The 20,209-nt window shown below is 43.8% G+C and overlaps 1 protein-coding gene across 16 annotated transcripts in view; it reads right to left on the bottom strand.

Moving 5' to 3' along the window:
• The window catches only part of ST3GAL6 (ST3 beta-galactoside alpha-2,3-sialyltransferase 6), an 81,540-nt gene that overhangs the window by 8,443 nt on the left and 52,888 nt on the right, over positions 1 to 20,209 (bottom strand). For 10 of the 16 annotated variants that reach the window (XR_009532564.1, XM_060098657.1, XM_060098667.1 and 7 more), the window contains 4 exons: positions 20,019 to 20,128; positions 19,707 to 19,810; positions 18,643 to 18,706; positions 2,925 to 3,020 (listed from right to left, as the gene is read on the bottom strand). Coding sequence is in view for 13 of the 16 variants with exons in the window: in XM_060098657.1 (XP_059954640.1) it covers positions 2,925 to 3,020; positions 18,643 to 18,706; positions 19,707 to 19,810; positions 20,019 to 20,128 (374 nt within the window). In the remaining 3 variants the exon portion in view is untranslated. Of the gene's footprint in view, positions 1 to 1,383; positions 1,418 to 2,924; positions 3,021 to 9,509; positions 9,549 to 18,642; positions 18,707 to 19,706; positions 19,811 to 20,018; positions 20,129 to 20,209 lie in introns of those variants that run through there. The other 6 variants (XM_060098668.1, XM_060098661.1, XM_060098665.1 and 3 more) reach the window with 4 other exon arrangements.

Raw genomic sequence — 20,209 nt, 5'->3', positions numbered from 1 at the left:
ATGTAGGCCAAGCGCAGTACGGGTCATGTCCATCACAGTTCTCAGAGCTTTCAGAGCTGGACAAACATTGTCAGCCGTGTAGCCAGGGCTCTAAAGCCACACGGCAATCCGTCAGTCTTTCACACGTAACAGCCAAGGAAGTAACCCTTTCGTGAAACAGCTATTTGATCAAAGGCAGAAACATTCATTTGTGTTTGAAAATTAACTGCGGGGACACTGATAATTCATTCTTACCTCCAGAAAAATTGAAGACAAAATGAAACAAATGGGAACATAAAACCACAGAATACTCAAGCTAAAAGAGACGTGGGAGGACATCCAGACAAAACCCCTTGTGTTTGTAGATGAGGGCCCCAATGTACATAAAGTTACTTGCCCAGGGTTACACAATCATGTAGCAGGTGGACGTGTCTCAGTGACTGACAGGCAAGAGTCACAGTTAAGGTGATTTGAAAACCCACCAAAATTGTTGTGCTCTGAAATAAAGTAACAACATAAAATTGCTATATTTATACCCAAGCACAACCAAATGAATGACTGTCTCTGGCGTGAACCAAAGAACCACAAAGGATCCAGTGTTGGGTTTGTGGATACTCAAAGCCAAGGTTAGACATATACTACTTATGCACACACCATGAAGGTGTGCTATGAAAAGGAACGCATTGTTCCCAAAACACTGTCCCCTAGGAGATAAATACTGTTAGACCCTTTGCCACTGACTGGCAGCCTTAGTAACACCTGAAATGACTTTCATAATGTCTTTAATGGCATTTTCCCACAAGGGCCTGGTGTGGTTCTAGGTGACCAGATTTTAGACAATTATAAAGAAATTTGTGAGTGCTTCAACATTGTTTTGTGGATACATTTTCACAGCTTCCTCAAAATGAATAATCCACAGAAAATAAGGTGACCACACTATGCAGAAACCCTCAGCCTGTAACCCAGCAAAACGCCCAAGCACTGCCAGGTCATCCTAATGCATTGCCCAGTGCGAAGCTTTCCCACTCTACAGAAGACTATTCATAGCCATTCCCAACACACACAAACTTTATCCCGGATAACGACCTGACTTCACCCTTTCAATGAGAAAACAGAACTCGAAATGTCCACATTTCCCCACCGTTACATCTATGGGACTCCCAGCTTTCCCTTCCACTGCAGAGACAACCACACTGGTGTTCTGGACCCCATCCCCTCTCTTGTTACCACACCAACCTCCTTATTCATTTCCATCAGTTTATTAATATGCTTTAGAATCTATAAAAGGAAACAAAATAGAAAATCTCCTTTGAGTCCATAATCATCTCCAGCAACTATCTCATTTCTCAACTCCACAGTGAAATTTCTCTAGAGTTGCTTCTACTGGTTTCTCCACTTTCTCACCTGTCATTCTCTCCTCAAACCACTCCACTTGGGCTTCTCCCCCGCACCGTGCCTCCAAGTCTTCTTCTGTCAAGAGGAACAGTGAGCTTCAGCTTGCCAGTCCAATGGTGAACTCTGTCCTTATCTTACATGACCTCTCACCAGCCTTTGTCATGCTTGAAACCTCCCTCTGTCTTAAAACACTGTGCTCTCTTGGCTTTTGTGATCACCTTCTCCTGTCTTTCTTCCTACCTCACTGGTAGATCCTCTCCAACTCTTTAACTCCTTTTTCTTTGCTCAACCTTTAAGTTTTGACTACTTCAAAGCTCAGTCCTGGGCCCTCTTCTCCGTCTCTCCCCGGGAAATCTCACCCAGTCCATGGTTTAAGTACAACTTACAGGCTGTTTGCAATGAAGATTTTAACCTGTTTATCTAACTGCCTACTTGACTTATCCACTGCAAATCTAATAAGCAGATCAAACCTGGTATGTTCAAACAGTAATCTTGATTCTCCTCTAAACCTGTTCCTACCCTAGTCCTCCCCAACTCAATGAATGGTACCACTATCCAGCCAATCTCTTAAGCTGAAAACCCAAGAGGAGGTATCCTGCATTCCTTTATTCCCATCTCTGCTCACATCGAATGCATCAGAACAGCCTGATAACTCTAACAAGACATGCCTCAATCTAGCCCCTTATCTCCTTCCACGCCATGACAATCCTGTTGCAAAGCCACCATTCGCTACCCAAATGCAGCAACCTAACTGGCCTCTTCATTTCCACAGCTTGTCCTTCCTGTTTCATTGTCCATGCCATCACCAGGGTATTTTAAAGACATAACCAGATAGAGTTGCTCTCTTGCTTAACAATTTTCAAAAGTTTTCTGTTATACTTAAAATAAAACGCAAGCTCTAATCGTAGTTTACAAAGTCCTACACAGCCTGCTCCTTACCTACCTCTTCAGCTGCCAAGTGCACCGCCTCCCCAGCCTGCTGCCCTCCAATCTCACTGGTTTTCTTGCTACTGCTCTTAAACCTAGCATCATACCCTCCTGAAGACCTGCAGTAAACATCCTCTCTGCCTGTATTCCCTAGTCTTCATATGGCCGGTACTGTGTGGTCTTAGGTCTAGTTTAGATGTCTCCCCTTCAAAACAGTCATCAATTCAAAAATAGCCACTCAGTCATTCTCTATCACCCATGTTTTAATTGTTTGCATGGCATTTATTACTACATTTCTTTATTTAATTACTGTTTTCTTCCCCTCGTTAGAATGTAAGCTCCACAGGGAGCAAGAACATCATTCTTTTTCACTGCTATATCCCCCTAGAACTGTGCTAGCACTAAAGCTAGAACTGTGCCTGGAATATTAGGGGGATTTCATAAATGTTTGCTAAATAAATGTCCTGAAATCTAAGCCTACTCCAGCCAACAACTCGAGTAATGTGTAATGTACTTAAACATACTACAGCGACTCTACTTCCTTTTAAAACACAGCGGTACTAAAGCAGAAAACTATACTCTTTTGAAAGAATTCCAGGTTAGGAAACAGAAGATATATTTACCTTATTATTACATCATAGGAGTCAATTTTTTCTCCTAACGTCTTATTCTTCAAAACTCCTCCATTACCAACCACCACACATTTTTTACATGGCACACTGTTGGGCAAATGACAAGAGAGAGATTGAGCTATCTTTTACAAAACTGGGTGATTCCAAGAACCCATTCGTACTTTGAGGAACCCAACACAAGATTTCACTTGTTGCACAAGTAGAAAAAGAACCAGTTGTAACTTACAGGTCTAGGGATGTATTAGAAAGATAGAAGATTCAAGAAATAACATTCCATAGGAAGTATATCATCGTTAGCAACTATTAATGCATATCAGTTCACATACATCCCCTCATTTGATTCTCATAACCACCCACTGAGTTAAGTAAGCCTGATATTCCCATTTTACAAATGAAGAAAGAGATTCAAAAAGCTGTTAGGTGACATTTCAAAGTCATACTCCAAAGAGGTAAAATCAGGATTGAGTCCAGACCTTTGGACGACAAAAATACCCCTCAGTATAGGATTCTGCATGTTAATGTTGATACAAGTGTGTTTCATGTTAGATGTGTATGTAGTTTCCATCAGCGTTACCCATTCCCCTGAGACCCCAGCTCTGGGCTACTGCTGCCTCTTGTAAGTTTGGAGACAGACAGTATAGAATCTGGTTGGCAAAGTGCAGCTTCTTGTATCTGCCCGTGCTCACTTCAACTCCCTGAACAGGTACTGGTTCTTGGAGCTTAACCAATACAAATGAAAAGTTTACTGTGTGCTCCTGGCAAACAGCTTTGAAGTAGGACATGAAGTGGGACTTCCCGTTGCTGGCCGGAATCAGCCTAGGCCAGTGGATTATCTACTGTTCAGCTCTCAGCCAACGTGGCCTGGCCCTCAACGTAATAAAAGCCATATATGACAAACCCACAGCAAACATCATTCTTAATGGTGAAAAACTGAAAGCATTTCCTCTAAGACCAGGATCAAGACAAGGATGTCCATTCTCACCACTTTTATTCAACATAGTTTTGGAAGTCCTAGCCACAGCAATCAGAAAAGAAAAAGGGATAAGAGGAATCCAAATTGAAAAGAAGAAGTAAAATTGTCACTGTTTGCAGGTGATGTGATACTATACATAGAAAAGCCTAAAGATGCTACCAGAAAACTACTAGAGCCCTTCAATAAATTTGGTAAAGTTGCAGCATATAAAATTACCACACAGAAATCTCTTGCATTCCTATACAGTAACAACGAAAGATCCAAAAGAGAAATTAAGGAAACAATCCCATTTACCATTGCAAAAGAAAAGAATATAATACCTAGGAATAAACCTACCTAAGGAGGCAAAACACCTGTACTCAGAAAACTATAAGACACTGATGAAAGAAATCAAAGATGACACAAACAGATGGAGGGATGTACCATGTTCTTGGACTGGAAGAATCAATAATGTGAAAATGACTATACTACCCAAAGCAATCTACAGATTCAATGCAATCCCTATCAAATTATCAATAACATTTTCCACAGAATTAGAACAAAAAATTTTACAATTTGTATGAAAACACAAAAGACCCCAAATAGCCAGGGCAATCTTGAGAAAGAAAAACGAAGCTGGAGCTATCAGGCTCCCTGACTTCAAACTATACTATGAAGTTACAGTAATCAAAACAGTATGGTACTGGCACAAAAAAAGAAATATAGGTCAGTGGGGCTTCCCTGGTGGTGCAGTGGTTGAGAGTCCGCCTGCCGATGCAGGGGACACAGGTTCGTGCCCTGGTCCAGGAAGATCCCACATGCCGCGGAGTGGCTAGACCCATGAGCCATGGCCGCTGAACCTGCGCATCTGGAGCCTGTGCTCCACAACGGGAGAGGCCACAACAGTGAGAGGCCCGCGTACCACAAAAAAAAAAAAAAAAAAAAAAAGAAGAAATATAGGTCAGTGGAACAGGAAAGAAAGTCTAGAGATAACCCACGCACCTATGGTCACCTAATCTATGAGGAGGCAAACAATACACAATGGAGAAAAGACAGCCTCTTCAGTAAGTGGTGCTGGGAAAACTGGACAGCTACATGTGAAACAATGAAATCAGAACATTCTGTAACACCATACACAAAAATAAACTCAAAATGAATTAAAGACCTAAGTGTAAGACCAGATACTGTAAAACTCTTAGAGGAAAACATAGGCAGAACATTCTCTGACACAAATCGCAGGAAGATCTTTTTTTGATCCACCTCCTAGAGTAATGAAAATAAAAACAAAAATAAACAAATGGGACCTAATTAAACTTAAAAGCTTTTGCACAGCAAAGGAAACTGTAAACAAAACAAAAAGACAACCCACAGAATGGGAGAAAATATTTGCAAATGAAGCAACCGACAAGGGATTAATCTCCAAAATAAACAGCTCATGCATCTCGATATCAAAAAAACAACCCAATCAAATGAGCAGAAGATCTAAATAGACATTTCTCCAAAGAAGACATGCAGATGGCCAAGAGGCACATGAAAAGATGCTCAACGTTGCTAATTATTAGAGAAATGCCAATCAAAACTACAATGAGGTATCACCTCACACCAGTCAGAATGGCCATCATCAAAAAGTCTACAAACAATAAATGCTGGAGAGGGTGTGGAGGAAAGGAAAGCCTCCTACACTGTTGGTGGGAATATAAATTGGTGCAGCCACTATGGAGAACAGTATGGACGTTCCTTAAAAAACTAAAAACACGGGCTTCCCTGGTGGCGCAGTGGTTGAGAGTCCGCCTGCCGATGCAGGGGACACGGGTTCGTGCCCCGATCCCGGAGGATCCCACGTGCCGTGGAGCGGCTGGGCCTGCGAGCCATGGCCGCGGAGCCTGTGTGTCCGGAGCCTGTGCTCCGCAACGGGAGAGGCCACAGCAGTGAGAGGCCCGCGTACAGCAAAAAAAAAAAAAAAAAAAACTAAAAACAGAACTACCATATGATCCAGCAATCCCACTCCTGGGCATATATCCAGAGAAAATCAAAATTCAAAAAGATGCATGTACCCCAATGTTAACTGCAGCACTATTTACAATAGCCAGGACATGGAAGCAACCATCAATGGAGGAATGGATAAAGACGTGGTATACACACAGACACAGACAGACAGACAGACACACACACACATACATACACACAAAATGAATATTACTCAGCCATAGAAAAGAATGAAATGATGCCATTTGCAGCAACATGATGGACCTAGAGATTGTCATACTGAGTGAAGTAAGTCAGACAGAGAAAGACAAAAATATCATATGATATCACTTATATGTGGAATCTAAAAAAGTGGTACAAATGAACCTATTTATAATACAGAAAAAGAGTCACAGCTGTAGAAAACAAACTTATGGTTACCAAGGGGGAGAGGGGCCGGGAAGGGACAAATTGGGAGATTGGGACTGACGTATACACACTACGACATATAAAATAGGTAACTCATAAGAACCTACTGTACAGCACAGGGAACTCTACTCAATACTCTGTAATGACGTATAAGGGAAAAGAATCTAAAAAAGAGTGGATGTATGTCTATATATAACTGATTCACTTTGCTGTACACCTGAAACTAACACAACATTGCAAATCAACTATACTCCAATAAAAATTAATTTTAAAATAATGGCCTGGCCCATCCAACTCCAAGCTCTCACCACCACTCGGCCAGGCCTGGAGAAATGACAAAACAGATCATGTCCTTCTCCTCTCGGAGACAAAACTACAGAGGAGAAGGCTGTTGAGATTGTCCTTGCAGGGCCCTCGTGACATGGAAGTATGAAGAAAAAACTGTTTCTCTAAGAACCATGAAATCAGCAGACCAGATGAACTCCAGACCGTAAGGCTCTTAGGAAATTAATCAGTAGCAAAATTGCACAAATGCTGTAGAATATTTAAACATAGAGAACACAGCAATACAGGAACTACTGAAAGGAGCCAGGAGTTGGCCCTGTCAGGTTAAGGAGAGACAAGATACACATTCCTACACATGTAAATTTCCCTTTTTTGTTTAGAATTTATTTAGTTCATCTATTTGCTTGATGTTTTTACACCTTAAACTTTTTTTTTTTTTTTTTTTTTTTTTTTTTTTTTTTTTTGCGGTACACGGGCCTCTCACTGTTGTGGCCTCTCCCGTTGCGGAGCACAGGCTCCAGACGCGCAGGCTCAGCGGCCATAGCTCACGGGCCCAGCCGCTCTGCGGCATGTGGGATCTTCCCGGACCGGGGAACGAACCCGTGTCCCCTGCATCGGCAGGCGGACTCCCAGCCACCGCACCACCAGGGAAGCCTTACAAACTTTTTAGAAACACTTTTCTTATGTTTTGAGACTTTCAGCTCCCAAATATTAAAAAGTCATGCATTATCAGTGTCTACTTTGTTAAAAAAACAAGAAGATCCAGGGTTTCACAGATGGTACTGATGGGGGCTGGGGGGCAACCACCCAACAGGCCCTCCTTGAGTCTGTACTCCCAAGACCTCCTATGATGGACATGCCACAATGTGTTCTAGAGAAGTTTCTTTCCTAAATCTGCTTGTCTTTAACTATGAAAGGAACATTTCTAGGTGCTCTTATATACGAGTTTGACATAAATCCCAATTCCAGGAAGCTACTCTGTCCACGGTGCTCTGCAGCCAGGGGGCATGGAGAAGGTGGGGATGCTGGTCAACTTTAAAACCCTTTTCTCTCTGGGTCTGCGGCCCTCCTCCTGAGCAGACCTAGCCCATGAGGGCTGTACGGCAGGGAACAATTCCCACGCACACAGCTTGCGTGGTTCCTCCTTCCATGACCTCACGGCCAGTTTAATGCAAAACCAGAGGCTGAACCTCCAGATGCTGCTCCGTCTCCCTGCCAGGACGCTAAGTGAAGCTGGGCACCAGGGAGGGAGTGGCTAGGAATGGACAGGATGGAAATAACAGCTCTGTTCCTGTGAGGTCACCTGTGTGGAGGTGAAGGAGGAATATCTATAATTTATGGCATGTAGACTAACCCTCTCCCTTCAGAGAAGGCTGGAGGCCACTCCCCTCCCAGCAACCATCCTGGACTGGGGTCCCCAGCCTGAACCAGGCTTGCCTGACTCCAATACCACCGAACATGCCGGGCCGTGGCCAGGAGCACAGGCCACCACTGTGTGTCCCCAGAGTTCTTATCTCGGAACCTCAACAAAGGACTCCTGCCCCGCAAGCCTAATCTCTGAAGTTGACCCCAGAAAGAGGGAACTCAGCTCAGTCCCAGACACAGCCAATTCCATAAACACTCAGCCAGAAGTTTCCCTCAGTGTTATCTGTGTCAGGCGGAATTACAGTTGATAATCAAGCCCCAGATCACATGTGGCCAAAAGAGCATCGCAATACAAGAAGCTACCATCCAGGGCTTCTTCCCTGGTGGTGCAGTGGTTGAGAGTTCGCCTGCTGATGCAGGGGACACGGGTTCGTGCCCCGGTCCGGGAGGATCCCACATGCCGCGGAGCGGCTGGGCCCGTGAGCCATGGCTGCTGAGCCTGCGCATCTGGAGCCTGTGCTCCGCAGCGGGAGAGGCCACAGCAGTGAGAGGCCCGTGTACCGCAAAAAAAAAAAAAAAAAAAAGAAGCAGCTACCATCTGTCATACTCAGGTCACATCCCTGGTCCCCTCTCAAACTCAAGGTCCTGAACCTCCTCTCACAAACCCTAACAAGCCTTCCAGCCAAAAGAAAAGGGGGAGTTAAGGGTGCAAGCAGATCTGTTTCACAGGAGCCCCAAGGATTGGTTACAGAGAGAGGGTTATTCCTTCTACTCAGCCTCCTCCCGCTTGGGAGAAATGGAAAGAAATCATATGGACACTGCCTCACTCAAGAGAATTCCAGTTCCAAAGATGCTTTATAGTTCTATGGTCACTGCATTTTTTAAATTTCACTTTCTGTTTTTTTCTCTGTCAGCTTTGTAGGGGGCAGGTGGAAAGGGGAGGGCCCTTCACCACAGGAAAAGTTTGCTGATGTCTTTAAAAGGAAATCTCGTCAATGAAATTTTACTTTTCCTCTTGGCAAGGGATATTGCAAAGATGCACACATTTTTCTGAATATCATACATGACACGAGAAACTCCTCAAGGGGTGTGCGTAAGACTACTCTTAGGCAATAACATCTTCTCTGCAGCTGGTATTCACAGCGCCCCCATGATGCTGGAAAATGTGAAATGGAACAGATCCACGGTCTGAACCACATACCCTGTAATTCACTGCTTCCTTCCCTCCACAGCAGGTACCCCCATATTACCAAAGGAGTGATTCATCCTCTCCTTGGCTTCATCCACCTGGCCTGGGCTCCTGGCTTCCCCTGTTTCCTTAGCGTGAATCAACAACTTCCAGTGTCCTTTGGGTGGCTGTATAACTTCAAGATATTTAATTAACACAACTTTCATTCACAAACAGCTGCAGTGAATTGTGAATCCCTGATGGGCAAGAATATTATATTTCTGCATCCTCTAGTCTAAAAGTTTGTATTTATTTATATTTTATTTATAAATATATTTGTATTTCTGCATTCTCCAATCTAAACCTTCCTGATTCACAGGTTGTGCATTTTAGAAACTGATTTGGTCGTCACCTTAAGTGTGACTTTGTAGCTGGAGAAACAGGTAGCTGTTCTTCCTTCCTCCACTCTGGAAACAGGTAGGGAAATCCATGTGCCTCAAATTGCTCACCCAGAAAACAAGATCATTCCAGAGTGCCTGAACCTGTTAATGGAAAATCTGGAAAGCTGCTGAAATAGTAATGCTAAGAGGTTACACTTCCCCTAGGTGAAAGCCATGTTTCTCATCAAGTCAGGCAGTTCCAGAAGAGTTACTAGCCTGTGCAGAGTGAAACATCAACATCATCAATATAGAGAAAGTAAACTTGAACTCCCCACTTCCAGTGATCTGTGATCTGCCTTCTTTTCTAAATGCTGTAGGACTCCTTTCAGCAGCATAGTATACATTAAAATGTATCACTCCATCTTCAATGTAGCAATCTCTGGCAGACCCCACTGGTCATATTCCCAACACCCATTACCTTTGCCGGCAGAGCCCTGCTTTCACAAGCCTAACAGTGGTGAGTACATTCCTGTGCCAATGGTTGGTTTAGATGTGGTCACATGAACCATCCCTGGGCAATAAGATATTAGGGAAGTCTGTTAAATGCCCTGGAAAAGATTTTACCCCCAGGAAGAGAATGGTTTGAGCAGAATACTGATTTTATCTACCCATCCTTTCTGCTTAGATACTGACATGCAATAACAAGGTTAGGGCGGCTGTAGTCATCTTGCACCTAAGAGGGAAAGCCAGAGAGAGCCACCAAGAAGCTGCCCTGACATCACTAATTCAATCCCATAGCCAGAGCCAATCCATACAGACGTGCAGGCGGTACCCAGTACGTTGGCACTCCCTCCATTTGTGCAATCCAGTCTGTGCAGCCATACGTGGCCTGCTCTGCGAGCTAGATCCACAAACCTGATTCTATACATCTGAATCTACACATCTGTGTGATATGGAAGATAATAAACATCCACTTAGTTCAAATCACGCTTAGTTAGGAATAGTGCTACTTGCAGCCCAGGGATCCTAAAACCCTGTGCAGTGGAGCAGGCTGGAGATCTCACTGCTCGCTGTGGCTCCCCTACTCAGCACCTCTGGGAGCCTGGCCTCATGACCTAACCTCTTGGATCTCAGCATGCCCTTTTACGAAGTAAGGGAATCACTGAGGCCTCAAATGTTAACCTCTGTCGCACAGAGCCATCCATCAGTTCCTCCGGCATGTGTACCATGGTTTCCGTCTCTCTCTCTATCCAACATCTGACCACAGCAGTTGCTACAGGACACGTATGTGTTCCTCTGTGCCACAAATGACTACGTTGTTGATGTAGAATCACAACCTCCCCTCACCCTCAAGTCCTCCTCCTGGCTGAAAATGCTGCCATGTAAAGAAACTGCAACGCGGGAGGACGGCCAGAGCAGCGATGCAGACACTGATATCCCTTATAGAGCTTGGGCTCTTTTTAATAACTACACTGCTGACGTCTTAAGTTGTCAAAGACCATGCTCCCACCCTGGCTGGCTGCCAATGCAACCTAGCTCTGCCACCGCCGATATAATGGATTCTGCCTGGGTGAGCAACTAGGGAGCCTTCGCACACCCCCATCCACTTAGCAAGCAACTGACTTAACACAGGCGCCTCCATTAAGTAAGATATTTATGGTTAGTTACTCTACAGCCACCTATGCAGGACTCAAGCACTCTCCACAGAATCTGGCGTGCTTGCGGACCGCGATGGTGATGGCTGCAGGAGGAGAGCCGGTTCCTGTATTTTCAGGGAGAGCAGAGATTTTGTGACCCAGGATTTCGCTGCTCTGGCTGTGGGAGGATGGGCTCCCACTGAGGAGAAAGCGGCAATCCCCAGGACCAGGGTGCAAGCTGGTGCTACAGAGCTCTACGCACAGCCAGGAAGGGTCAGGACCTCATAACATGGGCACATTTTAGGTATTCTTTGTGATGCAATTCCCTTAAAATATCCTCAATCATTAGGGAAGTTTATAAAAAAGCACGGCCACATTGTGCGAGCTGTGCTTTGGAGATTAACAAGGAACCGAGTCCTGAGAAATCAACAGCGACAACGTAGGGAAACGATGGCAAGAGAACTAGAGGTGTGTCACTCCAAACCGTTTGTTCTAGGTGTGGCATCATGGTGCCTTCTGAACAAAGTGGCTAGAAAGGAATCTAGAGGGTACCTCGACCATCTCCCCTCCTTTTTTTTTTTTTTTTTGCGGTACACGGGCCTCTCACTGTTGTGGCCTCTCCCATTGCAGAGCACAGGCTCCGGACACACAGGCTCCGCAGCCATGGCTCGCGGGCCCAGCCGCCCCGCGGCATGTGGGATCTTCCCGGACTGGGGCACGAACCCGTGTCCCCTGCATCGGCAGGTGGACTCTCAACCACTGCACCACCAGGGAAGCCCCCCCCTTCTTAAAACCTTTTTTTGAAATTGAAATATAATTCACACACCCTGAAATTCACCCATTTAAATAATAAAATTCAGCAGGTTTTAGCATATTCGCAAAGCTGCGCCACAATCACCATTATCCAATCCAGAACGTTTGCATCACCCGACAACGACACCCCACAGCCAGTAGCAGTCACTCTCCATCTCCACCCCCATCCCAACCCCTGTCTGTGGCACAACTAATGCACTTTCTATCTCTATAGATTTGTCTATCCTGGCCATTTCATATAAGTGGAGTCATACAATATGTGATCTTCTGTTACTGCTTTCACTGAGCAAAATGTTTTCAAGCTTCACTCCTGCTCTAGCAGGAATCAGTACTGCGTTGCTTTGTATGGCTGAATTACATTCCATTGTATGGATACGCATTTAATTTATCCATTGAGCAGTTGCTGGACATTTGGTTGTTTCCACTCAGGGGCTATTATGAATGATGCTGCTCTGAATATTCGTGCACAAGTTTCACGTGGTCGTATGTTTTCAATTTAAGCTTTCTATTTTGAAATAATTCTAGATTCACAGGAAGTTGCAAAAATAGTACTGAGAAGTCCTGTGTAACCTTCACCCAGTTTCTTCCAGTGGTTACACTGACTTAATTTATTAACTTAACTTTATTAACTAGTAAAGCTGACATTGGTATAATGTGCATATACAGATCCACCTCCTCTTTTGTAAAACCAAGGTTCAGAAACTCCGAAAGTTGCCCAAGGTCCCAGAGCAGTTACGCCTGACCTGCTGACTCTAGCAACTTTTCACCAGTACCGCCCCTCTATTTCCGATGGCCCATGCCCACCACCTGCCCCCCCTCCCCGACAAAAGAATAAAAACAAACTTTTCTAAGCTATCCTTTTCTATCCTTAGCATCGCTCCTCTGCTGCTGAAGTTCTGGTCAGACAGCTAGTTTGAGCATTCCCATAAAAGGAGGAACATGGAAAAGAAAACACGAAAAGATTAATCATTGTTTTTAAATGGTTTGTCTTTTTGGAACTAGCTAGAGGTGGTGGTTGCACAATACTGTCAATGTACTAAGTGCCACTGAATTGTTCTCTTTCAAACGGTTCATTTTATGTTGTGTGAATTTCACCTTAACAAGAAAAAAAAATGATTTGTCAACATTTCTTTGAGACTTTTTCTTTTTCCCATACTTAGGATCCTCTGGCTCAGCGGCAAATTACAGAGAAGGCCCACTGGCATATTCACTGTGCATGATCTTCAGGATGAGAGTTGAGAAAAGGAAATTTTTTCAGTAGTATCTATTCAGAGAAGAGTCTATCCAGATCATTTATCTTTAAGAGGCAAAAAAAAAAAAAAGCCCACAAAAAACAAATGAAAAACCCTATTTAACATACATCTGTTTTGGTGAATTTATACATGTACCCCGGAGATGTTTTAGTTTAGCCCTGTAAAAGTATTAAAAATGGTTTGAGGTTAAGGATAAAGGCAGAAGCCACATTACATAATGGGGGTGGGTGGGCGATCTATAGCCCTGAAAATCCTAAAGAATATACCCAAAAGAATTCACAGTTCCAGAACTCTCTTCCCCTTACCTCTTCAGATGACACTCAGCCTATGACATTTAATTGTGGAGTCTTCTGTTTTCGCACTGCTGGTTAAACGCAAAGGGAGGAACTGGAGAACAGTGGAAGTCTGGAGACCTCTTAACCTCTATGGACCTTGGTCCTCTCATCTTTAAAATGAGGGGATTCGGGCTTCCCTGGTGGCGCAGTGGTTGAGAGTCCGCCTGCCAATGCAGGGGACACGGGTTCATGCCCCGGTCCGGGAAGATCCCACATGCCGCGGAGCGGCTGGACCCATGAGCCATGGCTGCTGAGCCTGCGCATCTGGAGCCTGTGCTCCGCAACGGGAGAGGCCACAACAGTGAGAGGCCCGCGTACCGCAAAAAAATAAAATAAAATAAAATGAGGGGATTGGACTAATGATCTCCATCCTTCCTGCCTCTAACCCTCTCTGTGACTTTACTGTGCTTTTGGGTCTGGCCCTCAGTCCACACAACTGAGCAGGAACAGGTGAGGTGAGGTAACTGGGATTCTTTAGGGAACAGTTTAGCAGCCTCAATATTCACCCCATCCCAACCTGCTGTACCATTGCTCAGGAGAGAAACTCAGAAAGAATATAAAAGAAAAAGCCCAAGATTAACCCTCTATTAAAAATACATACCAAAAAGATAAATAAAATAATAAAATACAGTGGGGTATGTAAATGGCCTATCATGTGCTCTCATCTTTTCACAGGGAAAATTGAGAACTCCTATCACAAAATTTGGGCGAAAGGCAACCTTCTATAATGAAAATACTTTTTCTAACAGATGTGATTACATGAAGGGAGGCACATTATTACGATTATTACTAAGTGACCAAAAACTTTGAAAAAGAACAGATTTGGTGGGGGGTGGGGGGGCGGGATGGAGGGGTTAGGGAAGAGGGGAGATAGAGCAAAGCAGCAGCATGGAATTGTCAAAACTCCGGGGCTCTTCCACACAGAGCTACGGCCAAACATGCACACTCCTGTTCCCTTCCCTCTTTATTTCTGGCCCAGGTTCTTCATGGTAGTGACTTTAGAAAAAGGCTTTCTCTGCCTCACTGAGTTACTTTACTCACGTTACCTACAAAGGTGGCATAAATAAGACCTCATAAGAAACCCCCGCTTCAAAATGATCTGCAACACCAATATGTTTCAACAGCTTTCATTTCCAAGAGAGAAACCACAGTTGGCTGCTTCACGCACCGAGCTAGGTTGGTATAGTGTTACATAACTGACTTTATAATCTTGAATATTTCCAGGCACAGAAATAGAAAATGGTGGACAACACTGGTAAAGACTGCTACTTGCCCCTCAGTAACTATGTTTCATTTGTCTCTTAAAATAGGACTCTCTCTCTCTCTCTCTCTCTCTCTCTCTCTCTCTAAGGTGGGTGCACAGCCACATGGAATAGAGGCTACATTTTCCAGTCCACCTTCCAGAAAGGCCTTGTGATTATACCCCTAGCCAATGGGATATAATTGGTGGTTGCTAGAAAATTTTTAACAATCAGTCCTCTTTGGGAGAGAGGGGGGTGATGGGGAAGCCCTAGTTTGCAGTGTTTGCCAGTTTCCATGGTATAAATATATTCCCACCACGGCTAATTTCAAGCTTCTACCTTGATGGCACTGAACACGGACTTGGGAAGAGCGGCAGCTCTCACAAGTTGGTACCAACAGGCTCCAGCACATCACTGGCTGTAATAAAGTGTTATATGTAATTTCTGGGAAATGTCCTTAAAGAAGGAGGCAAGTCTTAATGGCTGGGGGCATGCCCTTCCCTCTTCATCCTCCCTGCTGGCCAGAATGCACATATGACTGGTGAAGTCCAGCCGTCAGGTTGGACCATAAGGAGGAATAACAGAGTCACAATAGAGAAGCCCTGGTCTCTGATGATCAACAGCTGCTAAGCTGGCCTGAGATTGCTTACCTGCAGCCTTCATTTACATGACAATTGTAAGAAAGAGGAAAAGTTGTATCTTGCAAATGCAACTGATATTTGGAGTTTTCCCATTCACAGTAAAATCTATCCCAACCAAGGGCATCATGCATGCTATAAGTAAAGGATTCAGATTTGAAACAACAAAAAAAATGTTTGAACCTTTGTGGGAGGGACAAAGGGGATAGAAGGTGAACAGAACAGCCAAAGGGGGAAGGGACTTGAAAATGAGGTTCTCACCTCTCTCCACCTGAGCCCCTCCTCTCTGACCCACAGACCCCTACAGAGAGTGAGCAAGCCTCGGCCAGAAAGGCTTCCTCCTGGTACACGAGGGCCACAGCTCCCGGATCCACAGTGAGGGCTCAGGGAGGACTCCCCGACTAAGGGGGCGGTCCAGATCCTCTGCCAGAGAAGGACAGACAGTTCTCACACCTCTTTCTTCTACAGCATTTCCCCAGGCAGAGAGGAGAAATGGGAAATGTATAAGGTTATCTGGGGGGTAGACTAAGCTGACTCCGAGGCAGCGATAGGCAGGTTAGTGTATTCTGCCTTTCTGGGGTTTACTTAAAATATATTTATTGCTCAGGCATGGGCTGGCCTGTTATGATCTTTGGATTGTACTGTGAGTTTCAGACAAATGTAGAATGACTTACTTAAAATGTAGGTAAAATTTATTATTACACGTGAACTCCTCCTAAAAGTTAATATCTAAATGAAGATAATATTGTCACAAGTATATTCTTATCCACTTTCAAAACACTCTTTCTGAAGTCTCTAGGGACCAAGTTTGCACACATCACACAAGCAATTCAGCAATGCTGAGTGTCTAGTGCATCACTGTCCTCACTCTGGGAGGATCCTACAGGGATAGCCTCCATTCACTCAATACCTGCACAGTTTCTGCTTGTACCTTGATGGTACCTCCATCTCTTAACAACTTCAGACTCAAGAACCTTTGTGCAATCAGCATGATGTTCAGTGCTTCCTCACCACCCACACCCACCTCCCTCCCAATGCTAGTGATGCTGAGGACCTGACGTGGGTTGATGGTGGGATTGGGAGGCAGGAGGAAAGGGTGGGAGCAGCCAGACCAAGTCAGCAAGAAGAGAGGAGGTAGCCTGGCTGAGGCACATACAGATGATGAATACCTGTGCAGGAAGAGGCTCTGAAAGCAACTAAATAAAGCACGGCTAGTTCTAAGATAAAAACCAGGCAATGACTGAAGCCTGCGCGCCTAGAGCCCGTGCTCCGCAACAAGAGAAGCCACTGCGATGAGAAGCCTGCACGCCGCAACGAAGAGTAGCCCCCGCTCGCCGCAACTAGAGAAAGCTCGTGCGCAGCAATGAAGACCCAACGCAGCCAAAAATAAGTTAAAAAAAAAAAAAAAAAACAGGCAAGAACAAAAGTTCCAGTCACGTCCCATCAAGAATCCTGACAGTATCTCACATTTACAGGGCCAAGGATTTTTTTCAAAGCTTTGCAGATACCTGCTACAATTATTTAAGATATAACCATTATCACTGTTAAGTCAAACATCCAGCCCTGGATGGACCCACCCAGGTTCACATCCTGGCTCTGACATTTACCAGCTCTAACAAACTATATACGTTTGCCTGGCCTCAGTTTCTCAATTTAAAAAATGGAGATCATCGACCATACTTTGCAGGGTGGTTGTAAAAAGTTAGAGAGAATTGATAAAAAGCACACATGCCAAAGGTCTGCATAAAGCAATATCCTGCAGATGAGAGCTGTATAAATTTTGGTTAGAAAAGAATATATATGGTTGCTGTGGATATGCAATCAAAAATTGAAATCGATTAGGTTGCTGGCATAGTTTTAAATTATAAAAAGTACAAACTGAAATGAACCAACATTATTACATAATCTACACCTCAATAATCTGGGCCCCTGACAGAGAAAACTTGGATAAATTCAGACAAAATCTAGCACAGCTCCTCCAGCTCTGTTCTGTAAACTATCTCCATTTTCACACCTCCGTGTACTGCCCCCATTTCTGCACCCACCAAAAAGCACCTCTATTCTCTTGGATAAGAGGGGGAATTCTGCCATTTTCCTTTTTTTTTTTTTTTTTTTTCTTTTTGCGGTATGCGGGCCTCTCACTGTTGTGGCCTCTCCCGTTGCGGAGCACAGGCTCCGGACGCGCAGGCCCAGCGGCCATGGCTCACGGGCCCAGCCACTCCGCGGCATGTGGGATCCTCCCAGACCGGGGCACGAACCCGTATCCCCTGCATCGGCAGGCGGACTCTTAACCACTGCGCCACCAGGGAGGCCCTGCCATTTTCCTTTTTAATGGAGGCCTCACAGCTGCAGATCACCCTTCTCATCCCACTGGACAACTGGCCAAATTCTAAAGTACAGCTTAAAACTTTGTGAAATAAGTCCACCTCTGTAAAATAAGTTGACTTGCTAAGAAGTCTGTCTTTGGCAACTCAATTCCTAAGGGGTTAAATGGACACCAAATTTTTCTAAAAACTAAACTGCCTTTTGTAGTCAGAAAATGTGTATCTAAGCAAGCTGATCACTTCCCTCAAATGTAATTCTGAATGAAAGGAAGAGAGCTGCTTCTGAAATCCAATATTCAAGTGAAACAGAAAAGATCCTCATGAACGAGCGGTTTAGAAGATGTATGGGAAGGTATGGGAACCATGCCATGGAAGGAGGCTGTCAGCTGATTAACAGGGAGTGTGAATTAATTCTTCAGTAACAACAACTTAGAAAAGATGAACATGGGTTAAAAATGTCCTGACTTGGGGGCTTCCCTGGTGGCACAGTGGTTGAGAGTCCGCCTGCCGATGCAGGGGACACAGGTTCGTGCCCCGGTCCAGGAAAATCCCACATGCCGCGGAGCAGCTGGGCCCGTGAGCCATGGCCGCTGAGCCTGCGCGTCCGGAGCCTGTGCTCCACAACGGGAGAGGCCACAACGGTGAGAGGCCAGCGTACAGCAAAAAAAAAAAAGTCCTGACTTGGGACTAGCATGGCACATCATCAAGACTGTCTGCAATCTTTTGAGCCAACCAATTATGCAACTTCTAAACTATATTTGTAGTTTGTTTACTTCAAGTGTCATAGAAATAACTCCTAGGCATTTTATTTATGCACAAAAGCTATGGAATCTTCCTGGGTGAATATATTTTACACTGGGGTACATGTTTTGAATCAACTTAGCTAAAACTAAAAGTAAAACAGAAGCAAGAAAACAAACTCACTTGTCCAACTCATCAAAGAGATCACAACTCTGCAGTTTTGAAAGAGCAAGTCGAAAGTATTCGGCTAGAAAACAAATGGAGTATTAGGAATAAAAGCAATCATGACTTCTTAGGTGCACAGTAAACCGCCTTATCCAACGCCCTCCCCAAAGCCCACTTCAGACTGGCGTGGCCACCGGTGATTTATTCTGTGGTGAAAATTCATATTACAACCGCAATTAGCCAGCACTACTTAACAGGCGCACTCAAAATGGTAAATGCTCTAAGGACATTCTCCAAAAACCCCAGAAAAATAAGATGCTTAATCGAAAAACAATCATAACCAAAAATTAATCATATCAGATGATTCTGAAACTGACATTGGTATAGAAATTAATATTCTGCAACTTTAAACCTATTAGATTATCAAACTCTCTGCAATGTATTTTAAACACACACACACACACACACAGGATCAGGTGAATAAGAAAAGTCTAACTTGGGAAACTATAGGCTTGTCACCTCCTAGGCTTTCAGGGTCCCTCAAAATCTAGAATATAAAATTGTGCAAGGCAAAGCAGTTGTCAACAAGCAGAGGGAAAATCGTTTCATCATTAGTAAGTGGAGCAATTCTCTCTAAATTTAGCAAAAATAAAATATCCTCTGATTAAATTAAAAGATTGACCAAGGACCTAGAATGTGCTGATGACATAAAATAAACTCATAGGTAAAGAGGTGAAATGGGAAATAGGGAGGAAGTTAACCCATAGAGTTGTCTTGCTAATTCTGAATTGGAATAAAGTAAGGCATTGGAACTCATGAATAATATGGTGGCAAAACAAAAGTGAAAAGCAGTTTCTCAAAAACAAAAAAATCTACTTTTTTCATTCTTTTATTCCACACTGACTCAAAATGAATGGGGATTTATGTATTAAAATTTAATTCCTTTCACCCAATCCCCAAATCATATCCTTAGGAATCATTATGAAACAGAAAGATTAAAAGGCCTTAAAATGATATAAACATGTGATTCACATCAAACACCACTCATATTAACAGGGCAGGGTAAGAATAATATTACTGACCTGATGTTCTTATCCCATAGGGCAAATCAAACTTATCGCTACCATAGAAGGAAGCAGTATTTTTAAAATCAGCTGCACACAGAAAAGGGTGAAACTGATGAAACCTGGAAGAAAAGGATAAAGAATGATTTTCCCAAATGTGTATAATATTTGCATGTTTTTAAAATCACAACTGTAAATAACTATAGTACGTCATTCCTATTGTTGTATTAACTATACATGAATGTATAACTATTTTTAAGATTCTTTAAAAATCATCTTAAACACTACTTAAATATTACCTAGAATGGAATGTACACTGGATCTACACACCTGGAAGGGAAACGCTTTCCAAGCAGTAAAACCAAAATTATGTAACAGCTTTGGGTGGGGAGTAGGGGGGGCACAAAATTTACAAACCAGCAAACACCAGTGACAGCCATCTACAGGAAGAGACAAAGGAAGAAATAAGGGAAAGTAAAAGTACAGATGCTGATCCACTCCCAAAAGAAAAGGTACCATAA

The sequence above is a fragment of the Mesoplodon densirostris genome, chromosome 5 (assembly GCF_025265405.1).
Source record: "Mesoplodon densirostris isolate mMesDen1 chromosome 5, mMesDen1 primary haplotype, whole genome shotgun sequence".
NCBI classification, from domain to species: domain Eukaryota; kingdom Metazoa; phylum Chordata; class Mammalia; order Artiodactyla; family Ziphiidae; genus Mesoplodon; species Mesoplodon densirostris.
The sequence above is the reverse complement of the archived record's forward strand: the minus strand, read 5'-3'. Positions and strand labels throughout refer to the sequence as shown.